The following is a 23,345-nucleotide window of genomic DNA, read 5'->3' on the forward strand; positions in this document are numbered from 1 at the left end:
TGGTTGCCACAATATAAAGACATAAAACTATCAGAGCTTGTGCAAAGGAGGGCAGGGTGAAAGGTCTGGAGGGCAAGACGTAAGAGGAGAGGCTGAGGTCCTTTGGGGCACTACTGTATAAGAAGGACATAAAACTATGAGAGTATGTCCAAAGGAGGGCAACTGAGATGGTGAAAGGTCTGAAGGGCAAGACTTATGAGAAGCAGCTGAGGTCCCTGGGTTTGTTCAGCCCCGAGCAGAGCAGGCTGAGGGGAGGCCTCATGGCGGCCTGCAGCTCCCTCACAAGGGGAGCAGAAGGGCAGGCGCTGAGCTCTGCTCTCTGGGGACAGCGACAGGACCTGAGGGAGTGGCATGGAGCTGGGACAGGGGAGGGTCAGGCTGGGGGTTAGGAAAAGGTTCTGCATCAAGAAAGTGGTTGGGCACTCAGACTCCCCAGTAACAGGCCGGCTGAAGTTCAAGAAGCATTTGGACAACGCTCTGAGAAAAGTAGTTTAATTTTTAGGTATTCCTATGTGGAGCCAGGAGTTGGACTTGATGATCCTTGTGGGTCCCTTCCAACTCAGGATATTCTATGATTGTATTCTGATAGAGAAATCTTCTAATTTTCCTTTCAAAAGTACATTTGTAATAACCTTGTGGAAAATGTAAAGAAACAGCATTATTCTTTGTTGCTTAAGTACTGTGGCACAATGAGTAGCCTAAAAAAATCCTGACATTTGAAACTGGCTTTAGAGAAAATTTTCCCAGAATCCCCTCTATTTTTCTTTTGATATATTTTCAGGCCAGGAATAAGGCACATACATTTTCTAAAGATCAGAACTTCATGTATTCTTTCAATACATAAATAGCTCTATGAAGAATAAGCACTGAAAGGACTTTCTGCATCAACTGCTTGCAGTGTGATAAGTAGAAAATTCACTTTTTTTAAGAACTGCAAGAGAAGTGGCTATGAATTGGCCCAACCCCCATTTTTTTTGTTCACTTCTTTAGTCACCTTTTTTAGCTTGGTTTGGATTTTGACTTTCTTTCTTCAAATTGTATGTTCTATATGCTTTTGAAAGAACAGGTGTTGTTTTTTTTTAATGTTTGTTTTGTTTTTATTTTGTTTTGTTTTCTGAAACAGAAATACACATAGATGAAATTTAAAGCATTGCATCATCTTGAAGTAATGCCCTGTTATCATTTGCTATCTGTAAGGTTTGCTTATTATTCTCCTTTACACCCTGTGGTGGTGCTTAGTAATAAAAGTAGGACTTTAGCATACAGAAATAGAGAAAAAGAATATACAGAAATAGAGAAAAAGAATAGTACATGAAAACAGACCTAACTAGTCTCTTGCCTAGGTTCCATATGTCAAACATCCAGAGATATTCACCCCCAGGGTATGGCTCAGGCCTGTCTTGGAACAGGAGGAAATACATAGTTTTTATGGAAACTACATATGTTATCATGCAAACCAGCCTTTGCCTTTGGTTTCTATGTGGGAAGAAATGTTCTCTTTAAAAGAGGAATTCCTTTCTTGACCTAACCGTAAGGCCATGAGTAATTATCTTCCAAGACAAAGGTTCATTTGATGCTCTACTGTTCTATTACTCTACAGTTGTTTGGAAACAGGTCTTAAACTCCAGGGGAAAAAAACGAAAAAAGGATAAGAATAAAGCAGGATGAAACAGAGCAAACATATGTTGACAACAAAATGATGTATAAAAGCCCTTGCATAGCTCAGTAGTGTTTTAGAGCCCAGACTCAGAAAAACATTTCTGTGCAGCTCTTAATGGATGCTTAAATCCCATTCATTGTCACATGTTCAAGATCCTTTAAAATACTCGGTGTTGTCAGCTCCTGCTGGTTTCACAGAAATGAAGAATTCCTTCTCTTATAGGATTGGACTATGGATGCTTTATGTAAGACATGATGGTGTTAGCTAAAATAGGAATATTAATTCCTGGAGCTAAAATAAGATAGCAATAAAGGAGATTAGCAATCCTGCACATTTTGATATGGACCCAAAATACACAGACAACATGTAGGAGAGAAGCAAAAATTAACAGCATCTACTAAAAATGTAGAAAATGGTCCAACCAAATGTTCATCTACCCCAATATTCCAAATGCAACCATGACTTTATGAAGAAGTCTTGGAAAGAATGGGACAGGACAAGTTTATGTGATATTACCCTGAAACACATTCTGCCCTTCAGCTATTTTCAGCTCAAGGAATTTCCTGGACTGGGTGTGATTTTTGAGCATTAAAAAATCCCTAGTGTATTTCTTCTTCGTTAATTTGCCTAGTTCTCTTTGCAAACATTAACACCCACAACATCCTTTGGCAAGGAGTTTACAGCCTCCTTTTACTAGCATTGAACCTGGCTCCTACTAGCTTCATTGGATGTCTTCTTTTATTGGAAAAGACAGTGAACAAAATAAATTCTGTGCAACTCACTGACACTTGGGATGCTGTGGACCTGTATGATATCCCCCATGAAATTATGTCTTTGAGGCTAAGCTAGAGACAGAAAGCAGTTCCAGGTGGAAATTTCTCTAGTTTATATCACTGCAAACACTGATGCAGAGAATTCTCTGCAACATCCCTGTCTTCCCTCAGTGCTCCTTTGTTCACCAGTGGGTCCAGCACACTTCCAGCTCCTAACGTATTTGAAGTAAGATTTACTGAATTTTTTATTCTTCTCTGTAGTTGTTTCCCAGACTGTTTTTCTCTCCTGTGTTATGTGCTTTTGCCTAAATTCAGAAACATGACTGACTTAGGAAGGAACTAGTTCCCATAGCTTCTTGCATAAGAGAGAAGTTTTTCCAAGAAGATATTTGAGAGCAGGACTTCACTGCTATATTCTGAAACACTTTTTTTGCAAGAGCTTCCTCTTGCCCACTGGCTGTGTAGTGGTACATCTACCACAGAATTTATTTCACAAGTGTGTTTCTGGGGCAGATCTCACAGTTTTTTGCATGTACTGCAATTTGATTTGCATCATATTCTTGGAGCTCACGAACCAAACTTCTTTTGTAGAAAACTAAACTGGAAAGTGTGTTCCAGGGGAGCAACTAATGTGTTCTATGTATGAGGAGGATATGCAGGAGAAATTAGCAGAAAAAGAGGCACAGATTTAATTTAGTAACTCTATTACGTTTGCTCATCGCTTCACTCTGAAAGAGTGAAAAATAACTTGAGAAAGTCTATAAATCTTATTTCTCCCTTAAAAATATTGATAAAGTAGGCAGCAAGGTTAAAACATAAAAATAAATCCTGCCAAAATCTGAAGTCAAACAAAGTATAGTGAGCACACTGCTCAATTACTTTTCATTGCTGTTCTGTATTGTCCTGTGTAAAGCTATAGGAACTCTGAGAGTAAAGCTTGTTTCTGCAGATGGTGCAAATTCTTTTTTTCAGGACCAGTTCCCAGTGTACCAAAAATGTGTTTTGAAGAGAAAATTATTGGCATAAATCTGGGTATGCAAAGTGTGGTAAAGGCACAGGCTCAGAATAGAAATCTGGGTTGTTTTGGGCAGATCTCATGGTCTGGAATTTGGAACTTGTATTCTGGAAAATGAAACTTCCGAGAAGAGTGTTAGTATTTTGGAAAATAGTCTGTTTTGGAGGAGAAGTAAAACCTCGGTATTTTTCACAGGAAAAAAAAAAAAAAAAAAAAGGAAAAAAAAAAAAAAAGAAAAAGAAAAAAAAAGTTTCCAAAGCTCTGTTGCAGAAGAAAGAATTGACATAAGACTGTTTGTTTTAATATGTCAGCTGTCCACTTGGAGGGCTGACAAAGGTCGGGCTTTCTTGGACACCTTTCTATCCACTGTGCAGGCTGGCTCCAGCATGTTAATACAGAGAGTCTCACTTCCACGCTGCCTAGGGAAACTTGCAGAGCTGAAATCAATAAGGATTTTCCAAGAAGGCGGAGGGGCAGCTTCTGTGTCAATTTGCCTGACAGTGAATTAAAAAACATTTTCTTAGAAATTTTTGATTTCCCTACAAAGGCATTTTTCAGTGGAAAATAATTATGATGGAAAATTCACAGTGGATCCAGTTTATTATATCTCTTTTGGTTGCTCCTATGTTAAGTCCCATACTCAGACAAAAAGATATATTCCTCTATCGTGTTTTGGATACAGCACATGCTCAGGAATGAATTAAGCTTTCAGGTTGGCTAATTTACATATACTAATTTTTTCTAGTCACTCTCAATGCTGATGAGCCACAGCACTTTCTAGCAGAAATGTGCTTGCTTTCTGATTTATTACAAAGCTCCCAATGTGGAGGTGTGTATATTGCAGCTGCACATTTTCAGGTCAAGATTTGAATTAATATTGCTAATGATACGTGGATATAAATTTAATCTTTGTAAATATAAAGCCTAATTAGGACCCAGGGGATGGGTGATTTAAAAATCACTTTTCATTGGGAAAAAAAAAAAAAAAAAGTCTTCATTTTTTGCTAATGAAAAATAGTAGAGAAATGTAAAAAGATAAACATTAAAAAAAAAGTAATTTAAAAATTAGGAAGTAGAGCACTGAAAAATTCTACAGCAATAAACATCCTAGGCCAGCTGGAAGTGCCTTGTTTTTATTGTAATTTTACTGTTGTCAAAAGCCAAAACAACAAACAAACAAACAAAATCAACAACAATTAAAAAAAAAAAAATCAGAAAAACAGAAATCAGCAGCAAACTCCAGGAAACCTTCCTCATTTTGCAGATAGATTAAATTAGAGAAAACCTTTCCTGTTTCCAGCTTACTTTAAATTAGGAATGTATAGAATTTCATAACAATAAAGTTAGGAAAAATCCTATATGCCTGTTAGACTCATGCTTTTCAGGGAAATTGTACCATTTTTTAGATCATTCATCTAATAAATTGTGTACAGAAGACTCCCTTTTCACATTGAAAGGTGTAGACATGTTCTGAAGTAGCTAATATGTGGAGTGAAGGTCTGTGCTTGATTGCTGCCCTTTTAAAGGGAAGGCTAAGTGAAAAAGCTGTCAAATTTAAGTGATTTAAATGTTTTAAAGTAACTTGGATCTGCTCCTGGCAGCATAGTTGCATTTGGAAGTTCTGTTTGGGGCTAGCTCTCGCTTGGTCCCGTGGGCTAAATGTTCATTATTATTTGGACCATTTTAGGTGTGTGCCTCTGGTTCAGCTATAGACAAATGGGATTTCATTGGTGTGATCCAAGGCAGTTCTGCATCGCAAACAAAACTCCAATAAATGGGGAGAGTCAGGAGACAGAAGTCATTGTACCTTCAAGGGTACAATCCTGATCTGAATGAAAACACGAGGGTAGTTTCAGGCTTTTGCTCAAAGTTCACCTCTACTCAGTGTGAAGATTGCAAATAGGATAATATTTTTCCTACAAAAGGCAATTTCAGTAGTGCCTTAAGGAAATATTCCTTTCCCCTCAGTGCTACAAGGTGTGCTGTTAACTTCTTTCACCAGTACGCTGTGTATATGCAAAAGCGATTATTGTGATCAACACTGGAAAGAAGGGCCCAAAATGTACTGACATTTACCAAAGGGCTCTTTGTGGTAGGGCTGCCCTTTATTATATGTTTTCAGAAACATTGTAATCAAGCTCTTCTATAATGATGTGTTCTGTAATAAAGCAGAAATATTCTCTCATTATAGTCGGGGGGGGGCCTCAGCAAACAACATATGCCTTTCCTCAGCGCTATGAGCTGCTGGAGGAGCCTTCAGGCCCACAGCTCACAGGAGTGCCATTAAAACAACTGAGCTCACATCTTGTAATGGGACTGTTTGTGTATTTATACAGAGCAGCAATGTATTGAATAATAGCCTTAATGAGGAGGATAATTTTCTTCCTAAGCAACAATCACAAAACAATTTGTCACTAACTAAAAGCCTAACACAATTTCACAAATTTATTGCTAAATCACTTTAATAATTATTTCAGAGTGGGCAGTCAAAAACAAAGAGCAGCACAGAAGTAGTTTCAAAAGAGCGAAAGAAAATGAAATTTTCATGCTGGATATTGTTTATGTATTCATTTCAGCCAGGTGAAGTGAATGGAAGGCATCAAGTTCATGAGGAAATGTAGTTTGGAGGTTGCTGCTAAACTTATTAAATTCTTACTAAACTACCATGTCACAGCATAAGAGTAAATTTCAGCATTGGGTGCCACACAGGTTCCATGACCCAGCATAGTAGGAGGTGAAAAAATGTTCTTGGGCAGAACCAAGGCCAGCTCCATTTAAAGCTTTATCTGAAGGCTTTTGAAAGCTGGCAAGCCCTGGCACAAAAGAGAAGCCAGTGTTAGGTATGTCAGGTAGGCTACTTTGTTCATGATAGTTCAGAACTACTGCAGGCCAACTGCCAATGGCCAGTCTCCTCTGTTAACCCAACAAAATTATCATTTCTGTTCCCTGAAGTCTGACACACATCCATGCAATCTGAACAAAGATACAGGACAGGCAAGTAATTCTCCACCAACATTTCTGTTTTCCTGGGTCTGAGCAAGAATAGCAATGCCAGTGGTAAGGCACTGTGAATTCTTGAAGTTAAGTGTTTTTTAGGTAATTAAGGACATTAGGCAGGATCTCTGACACAATACATATTCTCCAACAGAGGCTGAGAAAATCTGTTGATTCCCAATTTGTTCTGCAGGCAATTTTGTTTCTCTTATCTGTATTATCGAAAAGACAAATGGGCTAAATCTCCTGTGTGTAGCACCTCTGAAGTCAGTCAGATTAAACCAGCATCAGATCAGAATCAGATCCATATTTTTTTTCCTGTCAAACTGTCGCCCACTCACCCTGCATTTGGAATTAACTGGGGAATTACCAGCCTGGGCCATGCTGACTTGTTTGACTATGAACCAGGCTTAGCAACATGGGTAGACAAAGAGTACAAATTAACCAGCAGGAGTCTTTTAATGATCCAAACCAAAACAAATAAAACAGAAGGAGGTATGAAATACCATAGGATATTTACAGTCTCATTAACAGAGTTAGTGAGATGTGAGGTAACAAGTGCCATTTCTTTTTCTGGACAGAACAGAACGATTACTGTTTTTAAAACCTGTATAGCAGTATATGTAAGCAAAAGGAAAAAGGACTTTCCTGTAAAATCTGTGTTATGCTTCCAATGTCATGTACATATTTAGAAGCAGAATTGATGAAGGAGACTTTAGTAGTTTTATGTGTTGGAAGTCCCACAGCCACAAGCTAAAAGGGAGTAAAGAGCCAAGCTTAGTCTAAAATTTCCTGGTGGGCTGATGGCATCCTAGAATTTACAAGAAATTCTCAAGTTAAGGAGCTGATTCATACCTTAGCCCTAGAATACATACCTAAGTAAAATGAAGACCTGCATTTGCAGTTTAATTCAACTATTACAGAGTTTCATAAATTACAAAGATGTTATTAATTTTAAAAGGTTTAACTTTTGATTTCTTTATATCTGGTGTACATTGCTCCAGAGGACAGATTTAATTCTAACTGAATCCATTGACAAAAACTTGCATTGAAAAATCCTTAATTCCAAAGTTTTTGCAGAAAGAAAATTCCTGGTGAAGCTGATGGGAGTTTTCTTAGCTGCCCTTTATAATTGAATTAACTTCACTGAAAGATGTATCTGATAATTTTCTTCAGTGTGATTACCCGTTATATTAAAAATGGCATATTTTATCAGATCATATACATATCACTGTCAGTTTATGACGGAAATCCTTACTAGCAAAATTCTAAATCTATGTAGGGAAAACCCAAACAAAAACCTAAAAACCTCTGTGCGGTTGTCTGTGCTACTTGGTTTTATCCTGATTAACAAATTTGTTATCCTACTTGCAGGATACCTTATGAAAGGTAAGTAAGTGCCACAGAGATTTATGACCCAATTGTAAAGTAATTCTCTTATTTGTATTGAGAATTACATGCACATTTACAATAATACACATTTTTTAACAAATAAGAAGGCATGTACTTGTCTTCATCAGTAGTGACATATGTCTGGTATTGCTCACCTGTTGATTTCAGGGATCTGTACGAGGGAAGTCATTGTCTCCAGTCTTATTTTACAGAGGATAAAAGAGATTAGCCCAAGGTGTGCAGTTGGAGGGAGTAATGAGTATAGGTCTCCTAAGTCCTAGTTTGAATTTCTTGCCCAAGTGTCCACAGTTGGGTATGTGAAATAAGTTTATCGTGTTCACAGGTTGGATCTGTGATTCTGTTTTCTTTGAAATTATTTTTTGTTGCTGCACAGAAGTTGCAGGTCATTTTAACTACAAGGATTTCCATCTTCCTTTTAAAAAGTCAGGTTTCTTGATTGTTTGTTTTTATTTGTGCCTTTGAATTAATAGTAATGGAGGTATTTGAAAGAGCAACAAATTGGACCATTAATTTTGGTTTTATAAGTAGCCATAGTTTAAAATCCTTATAAACCCTTCTTGGATTTACATATACTTAGGGAGTCTTAGCATTAAGATTCTGGATGTGCATGCAAGGGCAGAATTTGATTGAGATTGCAAACAGAGAGCAAGCATAGATGAAAGATACGCTGGAAAATGAGCTGACGTGCACGGCTGTAACCAGCTTTCAGAGATCTCGTCATCTGCTGTATTCAAAGAAATGTGAGCCTGGGATAGTGATGAAAAAAATAAACTGGTTCTCTCCTTTCTTTGTCCTGCAGATGGAAAAATGAACAAAATTAAATGGATTTTGACGTGGCCATTGATATTCTTGCTTTTTTGCACCATTCCAAACTGCAGCAAACCGCGCTGGGAGAGTTGGTTTATGTTCACATTTGTCTTATCCACTCTCTGGATTGCCTTGTTCTCCTACTTCATGGTGTGGATGGTAAGCATGTGTGGCAAGGCATACTGTACTGGGTGAAATGTGCATCACAAAACAGATTGTAGATCTATTGTATATTTGTTAAAGACATATAGTCATAGTGTAGTCTCTTCAGTTTACACTCTTTATTATTATAATATTAGCTTTATTCTACTCTTTTCTGCACAAATGTTTGGGCCTTTACTATATAGGGCCCAACATGGTGCATGAAGGTGCCAGCTCAATTTTCAAAACAATGTGGGCATCCGCATCCTACTAATGAAGGGGAATCTAAATGGTAGCATTCAATTCACAGCAGACTTCCTGAGACATCTTCAGAAATTTGGCTGTAGGCTCTGATATTGAAACATCCTGAAAAGGCAGATGGATGGAAAAAATTGAAGTGCTGTAAAACACCTCAAGTAGAGTGGAATAACACAAGAAAGTTTTTCTTAGTGAAGAGTATTATGTTTGCGTGTATGCTTCCATTTGCCCTAGATCTGTGAGAAGTTGTATATCAGCTGTAGATCTGTAAATTGTGACCAAGGAGCACACTTACTTGGAGATTTGAATAGCTTCCTTTTTTTCTTTCTTTTCCTCTTTCACATTCTTAAGTTTACATTTGCAGTCAGAGAAGAGACATGAATAAGAAAGCTCCTCAAAGTAGTTTCTGTGATGGAAACAAAAATCACCGTAATTCTGAAGTATAGAAAATTACCTTTTTCTATTCTAAAAGATGCAAACCCAAGAAGTTGCATATACCTATCGCTAGAAGATAGGTAGGATGTGCTGCCAAAGAATTCATATACTCATTTTTCCTTTTAAAGGAAAATATAGTGAAGAAACAGCCAGGTTGCTTCGTGCTGAGACTATGCATACATGTATGTCTTATACATATACATACTCATAGCCATATATATATATATATATATACTCTCATAGGCATGTATATGGAAGACTTTTTGTTCATGAGCTCCTTACCTGCAAAATATTTTTGGACAGAAAACATCTCTGCCTTCTCCAAATGTGTCAGACATTTGCAGACTACTTTACATTTATGCTTCCTCTCACGGAAGATTCCGTGTTTTCTATATATGTGATGCACAATGTTTTGCATTATAAAGTAATCCCCCACTCTCTTAATGCTGAGAAATCCATATGCCAGCCACTCATTCTGCTTGGTATAATGGTGCCAAAGCCACACATTCATTTCGTACCATATGTCCTTTGTCAGACCATGCTCTGTACCTTGGTTCCATTTGCAGAAGTCCCTTTCACAAACAAGAGACATACACGCCAAGGCTCCAACACCTCTTATTTTAAGACACACACAGACCTTAATAATCTGTTACCACTTGCAACAGAATGATGCCTACTCTTCTGAGCCACGGCTTGCCCCCGATAATGTGAATGTTTGTTCATGGGTTCCTAAAGAATACCTTTTCCTTGGCAAAGGGTCCAGTCTTCCTCATGTAAGAGACTGGCAAAATACTTCAAGAAAACAACACAGAGACTTAAAGGCTTTCACCCTTAGCAGTCTGTGCAAGGAAGCAGCTGCCTGTTCCTGCTTCAGTCCCCTCGCTATCACAAGGCTATTCCCTTTGCATGCTTGGCTGCCTGCTCAGCCTTTTTTCCTGACTCTTTTTCAGTCTTCTTTGGATGTTCCAGCTAAATACTATTCCCTGTTCTCTCCCAGGAGTTCTGCTACAAGTTTCAGCCCTCCCCTAAGCATTTATAAAGCTGCATCTGGATTCTCAGGGGATAGTATAGCCAGACACGCTCACTTTGGGATTACATCAGGAGTCATTCAAGAAAGTGTTTCCTTCTTCATGTGTTGGAATATAATAAGTTCTTCGTATTTCTGGCCCTATATCACAATATAAATTGACTACAGTCCTCATGAGAAAAGAACCAATAAGTATCTTGCCATTTTGGGAATAAAGTAAAAACAAAACCATGTCTCTGCTTTTCCTTAAAAAATCAGTATGTCCTATTCAAATTACAGAAAATGGTGCTTATTTTTTGCTCATGAAATGTTGAAGAGTATGACCGAAGTACTTTTCCTTTTTACAAGGTTGATTTTAGGCTGGTTATTTCACAGTTACTTCATTTGCAGAACTGGATTTGAGTCTAATTCTGCTAGGGTCCACATCAGAAATCAAAGTTAAGGGTCTGCCACAACTGTATTGGATTGAGGAGACTTTCCAAATATGAGAGGTTAACCTACTTTCCTCATTGTTCAGGTGACCGTGATTGGATACACACTTGGGATACCAGATGTGATCATGGGCATTACTTTCCTAGCTGCAGGAACAAGCGTCCCAGACTGCATGGCCAGCCTAATAGTAGCAAGACAAGGTAGTGTGCCTGCGGGAGCATTCCTGCAATGTTACATACTTGCTCTATGATTTGCTACCTCCATACAAACATATCCTCAATGCAATTTTATTCTTATTTAGTTATTTATTCTCACTGTTTCAGGGCCCAGATTAAAAAAAAATTGCTTTAAGTATGGTGAACTAAGAAGTCATCCCTGTCCTGTTATCTTTTGCTTATTGAGACTGGGCATGGCCTAGCATTCTTGAAGGTCACTCAAAACTCAGATATCCTATGCATGGTGTGTATCAGTCTGGGTAAAAAGATACAAGCCAGACAAAACTGGCATAACAGCTATTAAAAAAAACTGCATAGAAGAATATGTGCTAACGAGCACTAGCCCATGTAAAACTTGTACTGATTTTTAGAAGACCTCCTCTACCCAGGGAAGTGAAGTGGTTAAGATGATCTGGCAGAAGTGATGTTGCTCCAAGCATACTTCTCATCCAAATGCAGACCTCTTTCCCTTTGGGATGTATGAATAGTGGCACTGGAACAGCTTTTAGATAAATGTTAGCTATGTTTTCACCAGCTTTCCAATTGAAATTTTAAAATGTTTTCTCATGTATTGTTAACATTTAAGTTTTTTTCCTTTTTTTTTTTTTTTTTTTTTTTGAAAAATGTCTGTAGACACATTCCCTCCTGTTGTTGAAAAACATTAAACATGAAATGATCCCCTTGTACTACAGGAGGATAAGAACAGCTCCTAACTGTATTCTTTTCCACCATTTGTATCTCCATAGTCTGTTTTTTCCCAGATAATGAGATCTCCAGAACACATCACTGGGCAAATATCAAGAGTTCTGAAGTGATAAATTAAGTACCCCAAAGTCCCACATTTATAGTTTGAGATAGAAATAATGCTCTTAAATGCCACTTGATTAAAAAGAATGATCTATTTAAATTATTTCATTCTTGAGTTTCTATTACCTGTTTTGTGCAGGAAAATCTCACAAAAGCAGAACAAAAGTATTCAGGATTCTTATGGAACAATCTTTCTACTAAATTAGCTTTCCATATGTAGTATTAAATGAACAGCTTTTTGAAAGAACAGAAGGAAAACATTACATTTTTTAATTAACAGAGTGCTGCTTTAAATCAGTTCTTTAGTATTAGGCAAAAGTACTGAAAGAATTATTTCCTCTGAAAGTGAAGCTAAGCAGTAGCTTGGGAAAAAGCAGCCCCTCTTGTTCAAAGACAGTGTTTTTGCACTACTTGGAATCCAGGAAGATGGTTACAAGACAGATTGTAGACAAATATCTAAAGAGTAGAGAGGGACACTGCCATAATACGGATTGAAAGCACAACCTTTCTATGAGCATCTCCCTTCAAGCAGAGACTGTACTTGTGATTCGGCAGTGTCTGTCTGTGCTCTCTGTACTCTAAGTATTTGTAGGATGTGTCCCATTTATGTCAGAGTTCCTCTTCCTTCCTGGTGTGTGTTTTGCAGAAAGGAGTTAATAGTTAAGCCAGTGCCTTGGGGAAATTAGACAGAGAAGAGTTCTGCCTTCCTCACGTTTATTGATACTGGTGCAGTATGAAATGGCAGCCAGTGATAGGCATTAGGACTGGATTACGAGTAATGCCTAGGGACTTCATCACCATTCACTCTTTTTTTATTTTTATTGATTGTTCCCACTTGATTGTTCCTAAAGTGAAGTCGATGCTGATTAAACCCATACCCCACAGAAGGGCTTAATATCTTTGACTCCCATCTGGTTGAGTTCTTTTCTGGACCAGTTTTCATCATTTATGTGAGCTGCGTGTCCACAGACTAAATCCAGTAGACAATCTCCAGTTTCCCTGTGGCTGCAGCCTGTCTAGAACACAACAGCATCAGCTTCATTTTTGAACTGGCATTGAACACATAGGCTGAATGGATACCATGCACTCAGTAAAGCTTGCCAAGCCACAAAGACGATGCAGTTGGAGCAAGCAGTTATGGAAATGATCTCCCTACCTCACTCTGGCCAGTCCAAGAGGGCTTGGATCAATGCCAATCATTCCCCTTTAATTTCCTCTAGAACGTGAAATATTGATCCTATCCTTTGTTTTTACCTGAAGGTTGTTTTTCCTTTGCAGGCCTTGGTGACATGGCAGTATCCAATACAATAGGAAGCAACGTCTTTGACATTCTGGTGGGCCTTGGTGTTCCATGGGGTTTGCAGACCATGGCGATTGATTGTGGATCAACTGTATGTATCCTGGACATTTTTGTAATGTGTTCTTTTTCTCCATTAAAAACCAACCAAACAACCATATCCTTAAAAGATAGCATGTAAATAACCAACTAATGAAACAGCAAATGCTGAGCATGTATTGGTTTCTGAATAAGGTGTTATTTCTTTGCCAAGGAACCAGAAGTTACATAAACAATTTTCTTTCCACAAGCTGTAATTAATTCACAGTTTGCCAACTTGAGTACATTATATTCTATAGCAAAAAACAGGGCCATGTATGTCTGTTCATGGCACAGTCATTTTCTCTCTGCAATCTCAAGCACATCTGCCTTCCAGTACCTTAGTATTCTTGTAAGGCAAGAATAATGATATACCTCCATCATGAGGATCTCTTAACATAAAATCCATTAAAAATACCGATTTTATTTACTCATTTATGTATTTCTATGGAGGAGGGATTTCTTACACATTTATTTTAAATCCTGAACCCTCCCACTCTCCGTTATGATAAATCTGTCACAGGTTTGTATAGTTTAAAATGTGTAAGTCAGTCACTGTTCAAGGCAGAAGGTGGACTACCATAAACCAATAAATTGATTTCTGATCTCTAAAACACAATTATTGTATTCTGAATGTTTTTAAGGTATCTTTTTTTTTTTTTTTTGGTCTAATTCCCACAGGTTAAGATAAACAGTAAAGGACTGGTCTATTCAGTTGCACTTTTGCTAGGATCAGTGGCACTGACTGTAAGTATACGTGTTTCCAAATGTTACTCTTCAGAGTATTCTGATTGCAAAATAATCATTAACTATTTACTTTACATAATCTGGAAGGAAATTTTTAAAGTACTTATTATCCCCAAAGTATCAATTTTTATGTGCCATTCTTATAACAGTACCATGAGTAGAAGAGCTTCCATTGTCCTCTGTGAGGACTAAAATCTGACATTTGGGGCAGAAGAGATGACAGATGTATGTAGGTTCCCATTGATTTCAGTGCCAGTGTTGAAATTATGTGATCCAATAATACTCCTTTGCTCCTGTGTCCAGCTGCATACCCCAGACCTGCCTACGTTATGCTAGGGCAAGTCCCAGGTATATTTCATCCCTCTTTTTATCCCTCCATCTCTGATTTTCAAACCAGCCTAGACTAATGAAGTGTTGTAGCCAAAACCCGTCATGAAGACAAGTCTGTGAGGACTGTGAACTTCAGAACTCTGAATAGGCATGCTAAATGTCACTCAGTTACCCTTAGAACACAAGGCATGTTAAGGTGAAACAATAGTTCTGTTTCAAAAGTTGATTTTGCTGGTACTTAGGGTTCTCTGATCCTGCTGACTCCCAGGGAGCCATCTGTGGAAAGAATCAAATCCCAAAGGTATAAAAATACCCATTTATACTAACATCTTACACTGGCTGCCTGTGGAGGCTCTTGCAGAGGAGGGGATCATCACGGGAGTTTCTACACTGTTGCATGGCTAGGTCTTAGAAAACTCCACATCACCTGTGCACAACTTAAGTGGTGGAAAGACTGTTCATTTTGCCACTAACTTCCTAGTGCATCTAATAACGTAAGTGGTGGGAGCCTGTTCTTTTCTTTTCCTATCTCCAGTTCCATCATACTGCACGGCGCCTGTGAAACAACAAAGATGTTTTTTAGACACTTGTATATGATGTTGCTGCATGCTTACTGGTAACCAGCACTTTGGAAAATATGGGAGGATTATGCAGATGTGTTCCTATGCTAGCTGCTCAGGGTTTTATGAAAAGACTCTTTTCAGCCATATCATTTGAGTTCAAAGCATCTATTGTTGTCTCATTTGTTCTGCTGGATACCCTGATTCCCCCAGATCTTCCCACATAAAAACTCTTTGGAGAGTAATTGTTCAGAAGCACTCAACACCACTGAAAATAGGAGCCTTCATGCGGATTTCATTGCTTTGCTTCTTGTAATTTGTAACTCCCCTTAGTTCTGGAGCTGAGTAAAATATCAAAGAAAGCAGTTCTTCTGAAGCTGTTGAAAGAATGAACATTAGGTGCTGGTGATCTACTGTAGGATCTGTAGGGGAGCACTTCGGGGAGAGGCATATTCAGGGCATTTCTTTAGTTCATAGCCAGTCAATGCTGCCTGACTAGAATATGTCCCACATACTGAAGATGCCCCACATACTGAAACTGAGCACCTAGGGTCCTGTTTCTCTGCTCCGTGAAGAACTTCTGAAGTGACCTTAAAGCAGGTTAATTTAATGTTTTGTAAAGGGATCTTCAGACAAAAGAAAGGCCAGAGTTTGAGTCATTGGACTGGGTTTTTACATTCTTTTTCTTGATCAGAAAAACATATGTTGCCTTTTTATTCTGTAAAATACCAAGAATATATTTTTATCTTAGTTCAGAATCTCTAATTCAAAAGGCTCTCATTTTTAGCTTATAATTGTCTCCAAAAGTCTCCTTTGTGCCTTAATTAACTAACACTTTGTTTGCTTGCAGGTGTTTGGAATCCATGTAAATAAGTGGAAACTTGACAGGAAATTAGGCATCTACGTGTTGTTTCTTTATGCTGTTTTCCTGTGTTTCTCTATATTGATAGAGTTTAATGTCTTCACCTTTGTCAACCTCCCTATGTGCCGAGAAGAACTTTAAACTACAATAAGGAGAGAGACTGCAATTCTTCTGATTACATGTGCTGTAAATGACAGGAGACATTTCACATTTCTACCTTCTTTCCATCAGTAATTTGAGTGTCATTCCTGCTTCTTCAGCTACCAAGCACTTTTACCTGTGTGGAAGGAAAGCATACCTTTCTTGTAACGTGCTAGCTCAAGGCAACCAAAGCATTTTCCTTCTCTGGATATTGCTGCTCAGTCATAAAGCTGTGTGGATCTTACGCAGAACTCTCAAATGTCCCTATGTATGGGACTTTCTGTTGTGATTTTCATTCTCCTTTTGCAGACAATCAAACACCACCTCCAAGGTTAACAAGAAGACTGGAGAAAGTCTTTATAGTTCTTTAGGTTTTGACACTTACTTTCCGTGGAAGGAAAAGAGGCAAGCTCAGAACTTTTCTTGGCTTAGTCAAAATGTCTCAACTACTGGACCAGAAAGTCCAAGGCACATATCATGGCATGCACTGTTGAGGACATCATTTCCCCTTTCAAGTGCTCTGCTTATAGAGGAACTGCAAGGACAGTTTTGATGGCAGTGTTGCATATTTATCATTCTTTTCAATGAAGATGAACAATGCGGCAGAGAAAGAAGAGGAAATGGTTGTATGTTGTATCACTTCTGATGATGCACACTAAAAGTTTGACTATCTGCATATCGTAGAAGAGAATTACATGCAGAAATTTATACTTGAAAAATAATGTTTTACCATTAATAAGGAATGCTGTATATATTAGTATAAACAAACATTTGTGGAATATTACATCATGAGAAATATTTTGCATTGGCCCTCGTATGCCCATTTTGTAAATTTAGAAGAATCTAAACAAATAAAATACAACTGGGTGCTCAGTAACTAACAGTTATTGTTATCAGCTGAGAAAAGTATCTGAACATAATCCAGGCTTTCTGACAACAAAACCCACCCTGGTTATGATTTGATTTGTTTGATGGGGGAAAGAAGCTTATTTTATCAGTCAAGAAGCTGGTGTATTCTCTACTCTTTATTTATTCCCATAAGCTTAATGAAGGTGGGTGTCTGACACTGAGCAGTGCAGATAAGAAACAGGTAGACAAAAGCAAATCTGTCAAGAGAATGTGGTCTTTGATTTGATTGTATGCAAGTTTTGAGGCATGATATACTTCTTCTTAACCCCCAGTAGAAGCCAGGTTTTGATATCCTATCCACCAGCATAAATCTGATATAGGGAACTACTCTGGATGTAAATGACAGCAGGATCTGGCCCAGAGTATTAAAAATAATGGGTAACATTCTATATTGTAGTAATCATAAGACTGCAAATCACCGAAACAGTGTGCATATTTTGCATTGCTACTTCAAAATATTTTAAAGCTGTGTACGAATGAAAGATCACACAGTTTCTAAAGAAGCACATTTAACTTTATACATAGATTTTTTTTAATTTTTTAATGTTTATAAACCAAATCTGCCAACTAAAAGTTGATGCATTTTTAAATATATTAATATATTTTGCACTTAAGACTACATATAAAAATTCCCATTACTATGTCAATGAGAACATACTAAAGAACCTTAATAAATAAGCACTAAATCAAAAAAGTTACTTATCTTGGCATATCTGACAAATAATTCTGTTCAACCAGCTCACATGTAGGACACTGTTTACACCAGGCAATGTGTTTACAATTAAGGCTATTTAAAATTTATTTTGATACAAATCAAGGAGTGTATTCCGCTGTTAAACATTTTTTAGGAATTGAATCTTTTCAATGTAATGCTAAGGAAAAAATAGCAACGTCTTCATTATTTGCTGTATGCTCCATGACAAACGTCAGTATTAGCACCTATTTAGGGTTTTTCACTTTAACAAGGTAGTTAGGTAGTTAAACTACCAGTCCTAAAGATGGCAACAAATACAGCATTACTAAAATGCTTTATTGAATAGGCAAGCATGACAGTAAACACATTTGTCCTCAAGTATGCAGATGACCCTGTTTCCTGGCATTCAAGACATTTTTGCTGTGCTGTAGCAGCAAAGCTGAAGAGGTGGAATTCAGTCTGTGAGTTCGTGGTGGAATTCATCTTTGAGTCTTCTGTTGCAGAATGTCTGTGAAGGAGCATCTCTCTTTACTCTTACTCTCTTCCCTCCTCTTTCAGGAGCACAGTTTGGTGCTGATACTCCTGTATGATATGAGATGTATGTAGATATGAGGCTGAAAGGAGCAGAGGTAGAGGCATGGCTTGGAGAACTAGTTGCCTCCAAGTAAACGTCTGCTGTTCTGTGCACAGTTCAGGCAGCTCAGGTGTATTTACACTACGGAAGAGTGGTTCCAAAGCCTAGTTTTGAATGCCGACTTATCAGCTGAGTTGATACTAATGAGGACATCAACATTTATAGTTCCAGATCCAGCAAATTGTACTGTACTACATATTTCTGATTCAGGTAACTTTAAAAAACTAGGGGCACCCATTTGTTCCCTAGCAGCTGATCCCCAGCTCAAATATGCGTGAAATTGTGTTTGCTAATGCCATGAATCATTGAGACATCATTTGGAATTATTTTGCCTAAATTGAATATCGCCTGCTCCAAAAATTGAGAGTGTTCTGTTGTAGGAAGAGACGGTCTTGGAGGGTAATAGTGACCTTAAATCACATGGCTGGTCCTGGCATTTTATACTCCTACGTAAAACACAGACCAACTTCAGGACTATTTCTATGGATTGTAATGCTGCATTTCCTGAGGCAGTCTCGTATGCATCTTGTGTTATGAGACAGGTGTCATGCCATGCTTGTCATTACAAATGACTTTAGTAGAATTCTCCTCTGACATAACGATGTGACCAGGGATATATTGTTTGCCAAAGAGATATTAGATGCTGTATCAGGGCCTTGACGACACATGATCGTATGAAGCAGTTAGAGTCTCTATATAGTCATTACCAATATGCTAAAATGAATAAAGATGGTAATTATAGGCCGAACCATGCAGATAAACTAAATAGCCTGAGAAAGATCTGTTGGACAGGTTGTTGTATGTCAGATACCCACTTCAGAATGTGTCAGTAATTCAGGAGAATATTGCTGAGTAATAGCAGAATAGTGCCTTTCACATGTACAGAAAACAATTTGCTTGTGTGGTCAGGAAACCACTACAAATTTTGCCCTTTCCCAATCAAGATAAGGGGTGATTTGCACTTGGCTCTCTGAAGTTACTGCAACTCTACATTGCGTCTGTTCAGGTTGTGTCTGCAAGATTTTGTAGCCATATTGTTTTACTATCCACTGTAAAAGTTAGCTGGCTGAGTTTGGCACGTGTGCCACAGTGGTGTGTAAGTTAATATTCAGTTCAAGAGGGAAGAGAAAGATGGTGGTTGTGAGAGGAAAGCTGTTACTGTGATCTGAAAATCGCCAGCGTACTAACACTGAAAAGTAATACAGAACAGAAAAAGATATCCCTTATCCAGCAAAGCTTAACTTCAGTAGGATTGATTCCATGCTTAAAGCTAAACACATATCCAAGTGCCTTGCTGGATCGTTTCCTAAGATGACAGCTGAGCATGGTTTCTGGGGTTTCTATCACATCCAGATCTTTTCATATGTTGCTGGTTTCATAGTCTACAATTTTAATTTTTCCCTCAAGTTAAAAGCTTTGGCCAGAATCTATGGACCTCTGCTCTGCTGATACCACTTTATATTCCCACTCATGTAAATAAGAGGAGAACAGGTTCCTTGTCTCAAAGGTTTCAGAGCTGTCTTGGTGTATGAACAGGACCATAACTGAAGTACAGCTGGCCAAGCAGAGCTCCCAGCAGCTCTTTTCTGCTGCAGTTCCATTGGAGTAGTACAGTCCCACAGAGATGATCCATCAAGTTCAGCAGTGTCTGATCCCATACAGACCATAACACTCACACTGCATTATAAAGTTGCGTGATCAAAGTTCAGCTGCTGCTACTCTGAGTCCCACTGAAAGTATTGCCTGAATTAAAATTTCAGGCTTGGGATCTACATGCCTAAATCTAATTCTAAGAAGCTACAGCTGTGGTTTCTCAATGACTACTGATGATCTAAGGGCTGCTCTCTGGGCTTGAGTCCAGCCTAGCAGAACACCTGAAGTCTTCCCAGCAGGTACAGCAGAGTCAACCATCCTTCTCCTGGCTCAGTCACTGGCGTGCCAATGTTATTTTATTTTATTTTGATATGTTTGCTGCAGCTGTGACTAATGCATAATTAGTTTCTGGTTTTACATTATATTTGTAAACATTCTGTCAACATGTAAACAAACGGAAAAGGTCTTTCCTACTCCGATACTTATACAGCAATTATAGAGAAGGCTCTATTCTTTGATTTCCTTTGTGACTGTGCTTTAATTACACACACTTGTTTTTATTATGTTTGCTCTAGTTGCACAAATCCCTCATGAGTTTGGGTGTCTTCCATTTTTGGATCTCTTGCAATTGTAATGTCATTTATTTGTGTACTGCTGTTAGATTTTTTTTTTTTTTTTTGTGGAGTGCTTTAAGCTGTATAAATACTGCCTGATTATTCATGCTAAGGAAAGATCAGACCTAATGTAATATGAAACAGACACTAAAGTAACACTGATAGCCAGGTGAAACCAAAGAATCTTGCAGATTGAAATGCAACACCTTTGGACATAATGTTCTGTCATTGCAAGTCTCAGATCCTTCAGTTACTTGTGTTTAAGCACTCAGAAGAAAAGTTCTGCAGTTCACCCACTTACTACACATTTGTCTTTATATTTCTTTGAATCTGAACTCTAGATTTTTCAGTCTGTTGGGTGGTAAGATTTATATGATGGTTACACGGGTAAATGACAGCATTTAGTCCCAGCAATTCTGTACCAAGCCCCTTATTTCCACTTATTACTTTCTTGAACTATTTTGAAAACTGTATGCAAGCGATCAATGTTCTGCTGAAAAGAAGAATGTCGTTCAACTGATAGGTGCATTCGAGTTTCTGACCTGATGTGCACAAGTTTAAAAACCTCTTTCGAATAACTTGAGCATGCATTTTCTTACATTTCCCTTGCGCGGTGTCCTCATATTTTCTCCACAGAGAAAGCTGTGAGATCCTCTACATCCCTGTCCCCAAATTAGAGATACATGTAGGTCCTTCTCCATAGGCTGACCTGTATAATGACGGTGACAGTTTGTACATCCCGTGTTCTACTTGCTATCATACTTCTGCCATACAGTACACTGTCTGAAAGAAATGAAAGAGCATAGGAACCTAATAACAGTTGAATATTTTCTTACGAGAATTACTGAATTTAATTCCATTTCTTTCTTACTTGCACAAAGAATGTATGTGATTGTTGCTGTCTTATCACTGAGATGATCTTGGTAAACTTGAAAAACAAATACAATGGTAGGTTTATAGCAACAGGGAAGTGTGACAAAATCTAAAGGTTATCAGAATATATCAAAACCAGACAGGTAAAGTCTCTGGAAAGCCTAATACCAACTGTGATGCTTCTTTTCAGCGGGTTTTGCAGCAAGATTATTGCCTTCACTCATATCCCAGTTGGTTATGCAAAGAACACTTGTAGGTCTGCTTCTCCAGCAGCATCACTGTTCCAAATGGCTGAAACTGCAGCAAAGTTACGACCAAATTCTGGCCTTCTTGTTCTTGGAAAGGGTGCCAGCGCTCATTCACGTCCTGGTAGTTGGCACAAATTTTTATCAGTGGAACTGAGAGTAGAATTTGGCTCCCGCTATCTCCTCCATTGCAAGAAAGTATTTGAAATCATTTATGATCACTAAAATAACTTCTGAACCTTTTAAACTTCCCTGTGTTTCATACTTGCAGGCATTTGCAGTGCACCCTTAGGAGGTTCAGTACCTCTTAAAATATTATTACAACTTTCTAGAACTGCTTACTTTGAAAACAGAAAGGGATGAGTTTGTAAACTGTAAATAACACAAATCTATTTATCATGTTATTTATTTTTTCAATGACTGTGACCTTATGCACTGTGAATGCTCTGTGATATGGGGTCCTTTGTACAGATAAATATGTCATGAAATCCAAATGGATTTAATGTGATAATTTGTTACAAAATGTTGGCATGATAACTGATTATTTTTGTTGTGAAAATTTAAAAAAATAGTTAACTAAACATTTATAAAAAATTCTAGCAGTCAGTATTGTAATGCACTATATTATCAACGTATGTACACTATCAATAAATTATATAAGAACAACGTGAGTGTTTGCAGTATTCTTCTCAGATGCTGAGAACATGTGAAGCATTCTCATATATATTGTTGAAAATCTAAAATTTCAGGACCCAGCTAGAATATGTGCCTGCACTTTCTTGGTGAAATTTGGTCTCTGCTGAACTGAATGACAGAAGGCTCACACATTTTTGTCTGTTCAAGGGAGTATCACCTGGATCAAGCTAATTTTGGGGTAAGTTAAGTTTATCAATTTGATTCACAGTGATTCTGAAATGCATGATTGACTCTTTTGGGACAAGATATGTTCATCAAGAATGTTTCAAGAAACATTTAGACAATGTTCTCAGATGTATGGTCTGATTTTTGTGTGCTCCTGTGTGGAGCCAGGGCTTGGACTCGATAGTCATTTTGGGTCCATTTTAACTCAGGATATTCTGTGATTCTATGAGCTGTCTATCTCAGGGTTTCAGATGTCTTCTGCTATAGGTATGTAGTCTTTAAATGCAGTTCTCTGAAAAAAAGGAACAAGGAATTACCTTGCTCATGTGCTAGTTTATCCACAATTTCATTAGACGAGAGTCCTCCCATTAATGCTCCTAGCCAGTTTACTGCGAGGAGATAAAGTGTGACCTTATTTTTCTTAACCACAGTGCACGCTTTTGGAATCCCTGTTGCTGTATAAACCTGTGATTAGCCACTGTGTTTCTGTACATCAACAGAAGAGCCCTTGTGAAGTGGAGAAGAGCAATACCAGGCATTCTTTGACTTTTGCACAAGGGTTCATTCTTTGGTATATGCTAGGCTAAGTGTTTCTAGGCTTCGGAAAGGAAAAGATTCCTTCTTCCATACAGAACTAACTTCTGAAAATCGAAATCTGAATATAGAAAGTACCCATTCTTCTAATCCCCCACACATTTGACCTCATGACCCATCGTGATCTGTTATGTAATAGGCTCTATGAAAGGCACATGATGTGTGGGTTGGTGACACAACAGGCATGACAGTTCCTACAGGAATATACCATATTATTGGTGCAGTCGCATCCTACTGTGTGGAAGCAGAACTGCTGTATAATCTGTGAATGTGCTGAAAGCACTTGATTACAACCAAAGTGCACGTTGCACTTATGGGCTTCCATCATCAAACATT

General features: G+C 38.1%; 1 protein-coding gene across 4 annotated transcripts in view; it reads left to right on the forward strand.

Moving 5' to 3' along the window:
• Nucleotides 1-22,220, forward strand: part of SLC24A4 (solute carrier family 24 member 4) — a 94,062-nt gene extending 71,842 nt beyond the window's left edge. For 3 of the 4 annotated variants that reach the window (XM_084522767.1, XM_084522768.1, XM_084522770.1), the window contains exons 13-17: nt 8,655-8,821; nt 11,041-11,155; nt 13,256-13,368; nt 14,034-14,099; nt 15,840-22,220. In XM_084522767.1, coding sequence (XP_084378893.1) covers nt 8,655-8,821; nt 11,041-11,155; nt 13,256-13,368; nt 14,034-14,099; nt 15,840-15,992 — 614 coding nt within the window. In that variant the 3' untranslated portion in view covers nt 15,993-22,220. Of the gene's footprint in view, nt 1-8,654; nt 8,822-11,040; nt 11,156-13,255; nt 13,369-14,033; nt 14,100-14,671; nt 14,731-15,839 lie in introns of all 4 variants that reach the window. The other variant, XM_084522769.1, reaches the window with a different exon arrangement.
• Nucleotides 22,221-23,345: the final 1,125 nt, after the last annotated feature.

The sequence above is a fragment of the Aythya ferina genome, assembly GCF_964211825.1.
Source record: "Aythya ferina genome assembly, chromosome: 5".
Classification (NCBI taxonomy): Eukaryota; Metazoa; Chordata; class Aves; order Anseriformes; family Anatidae; genus Aythya; species Aythya ferina.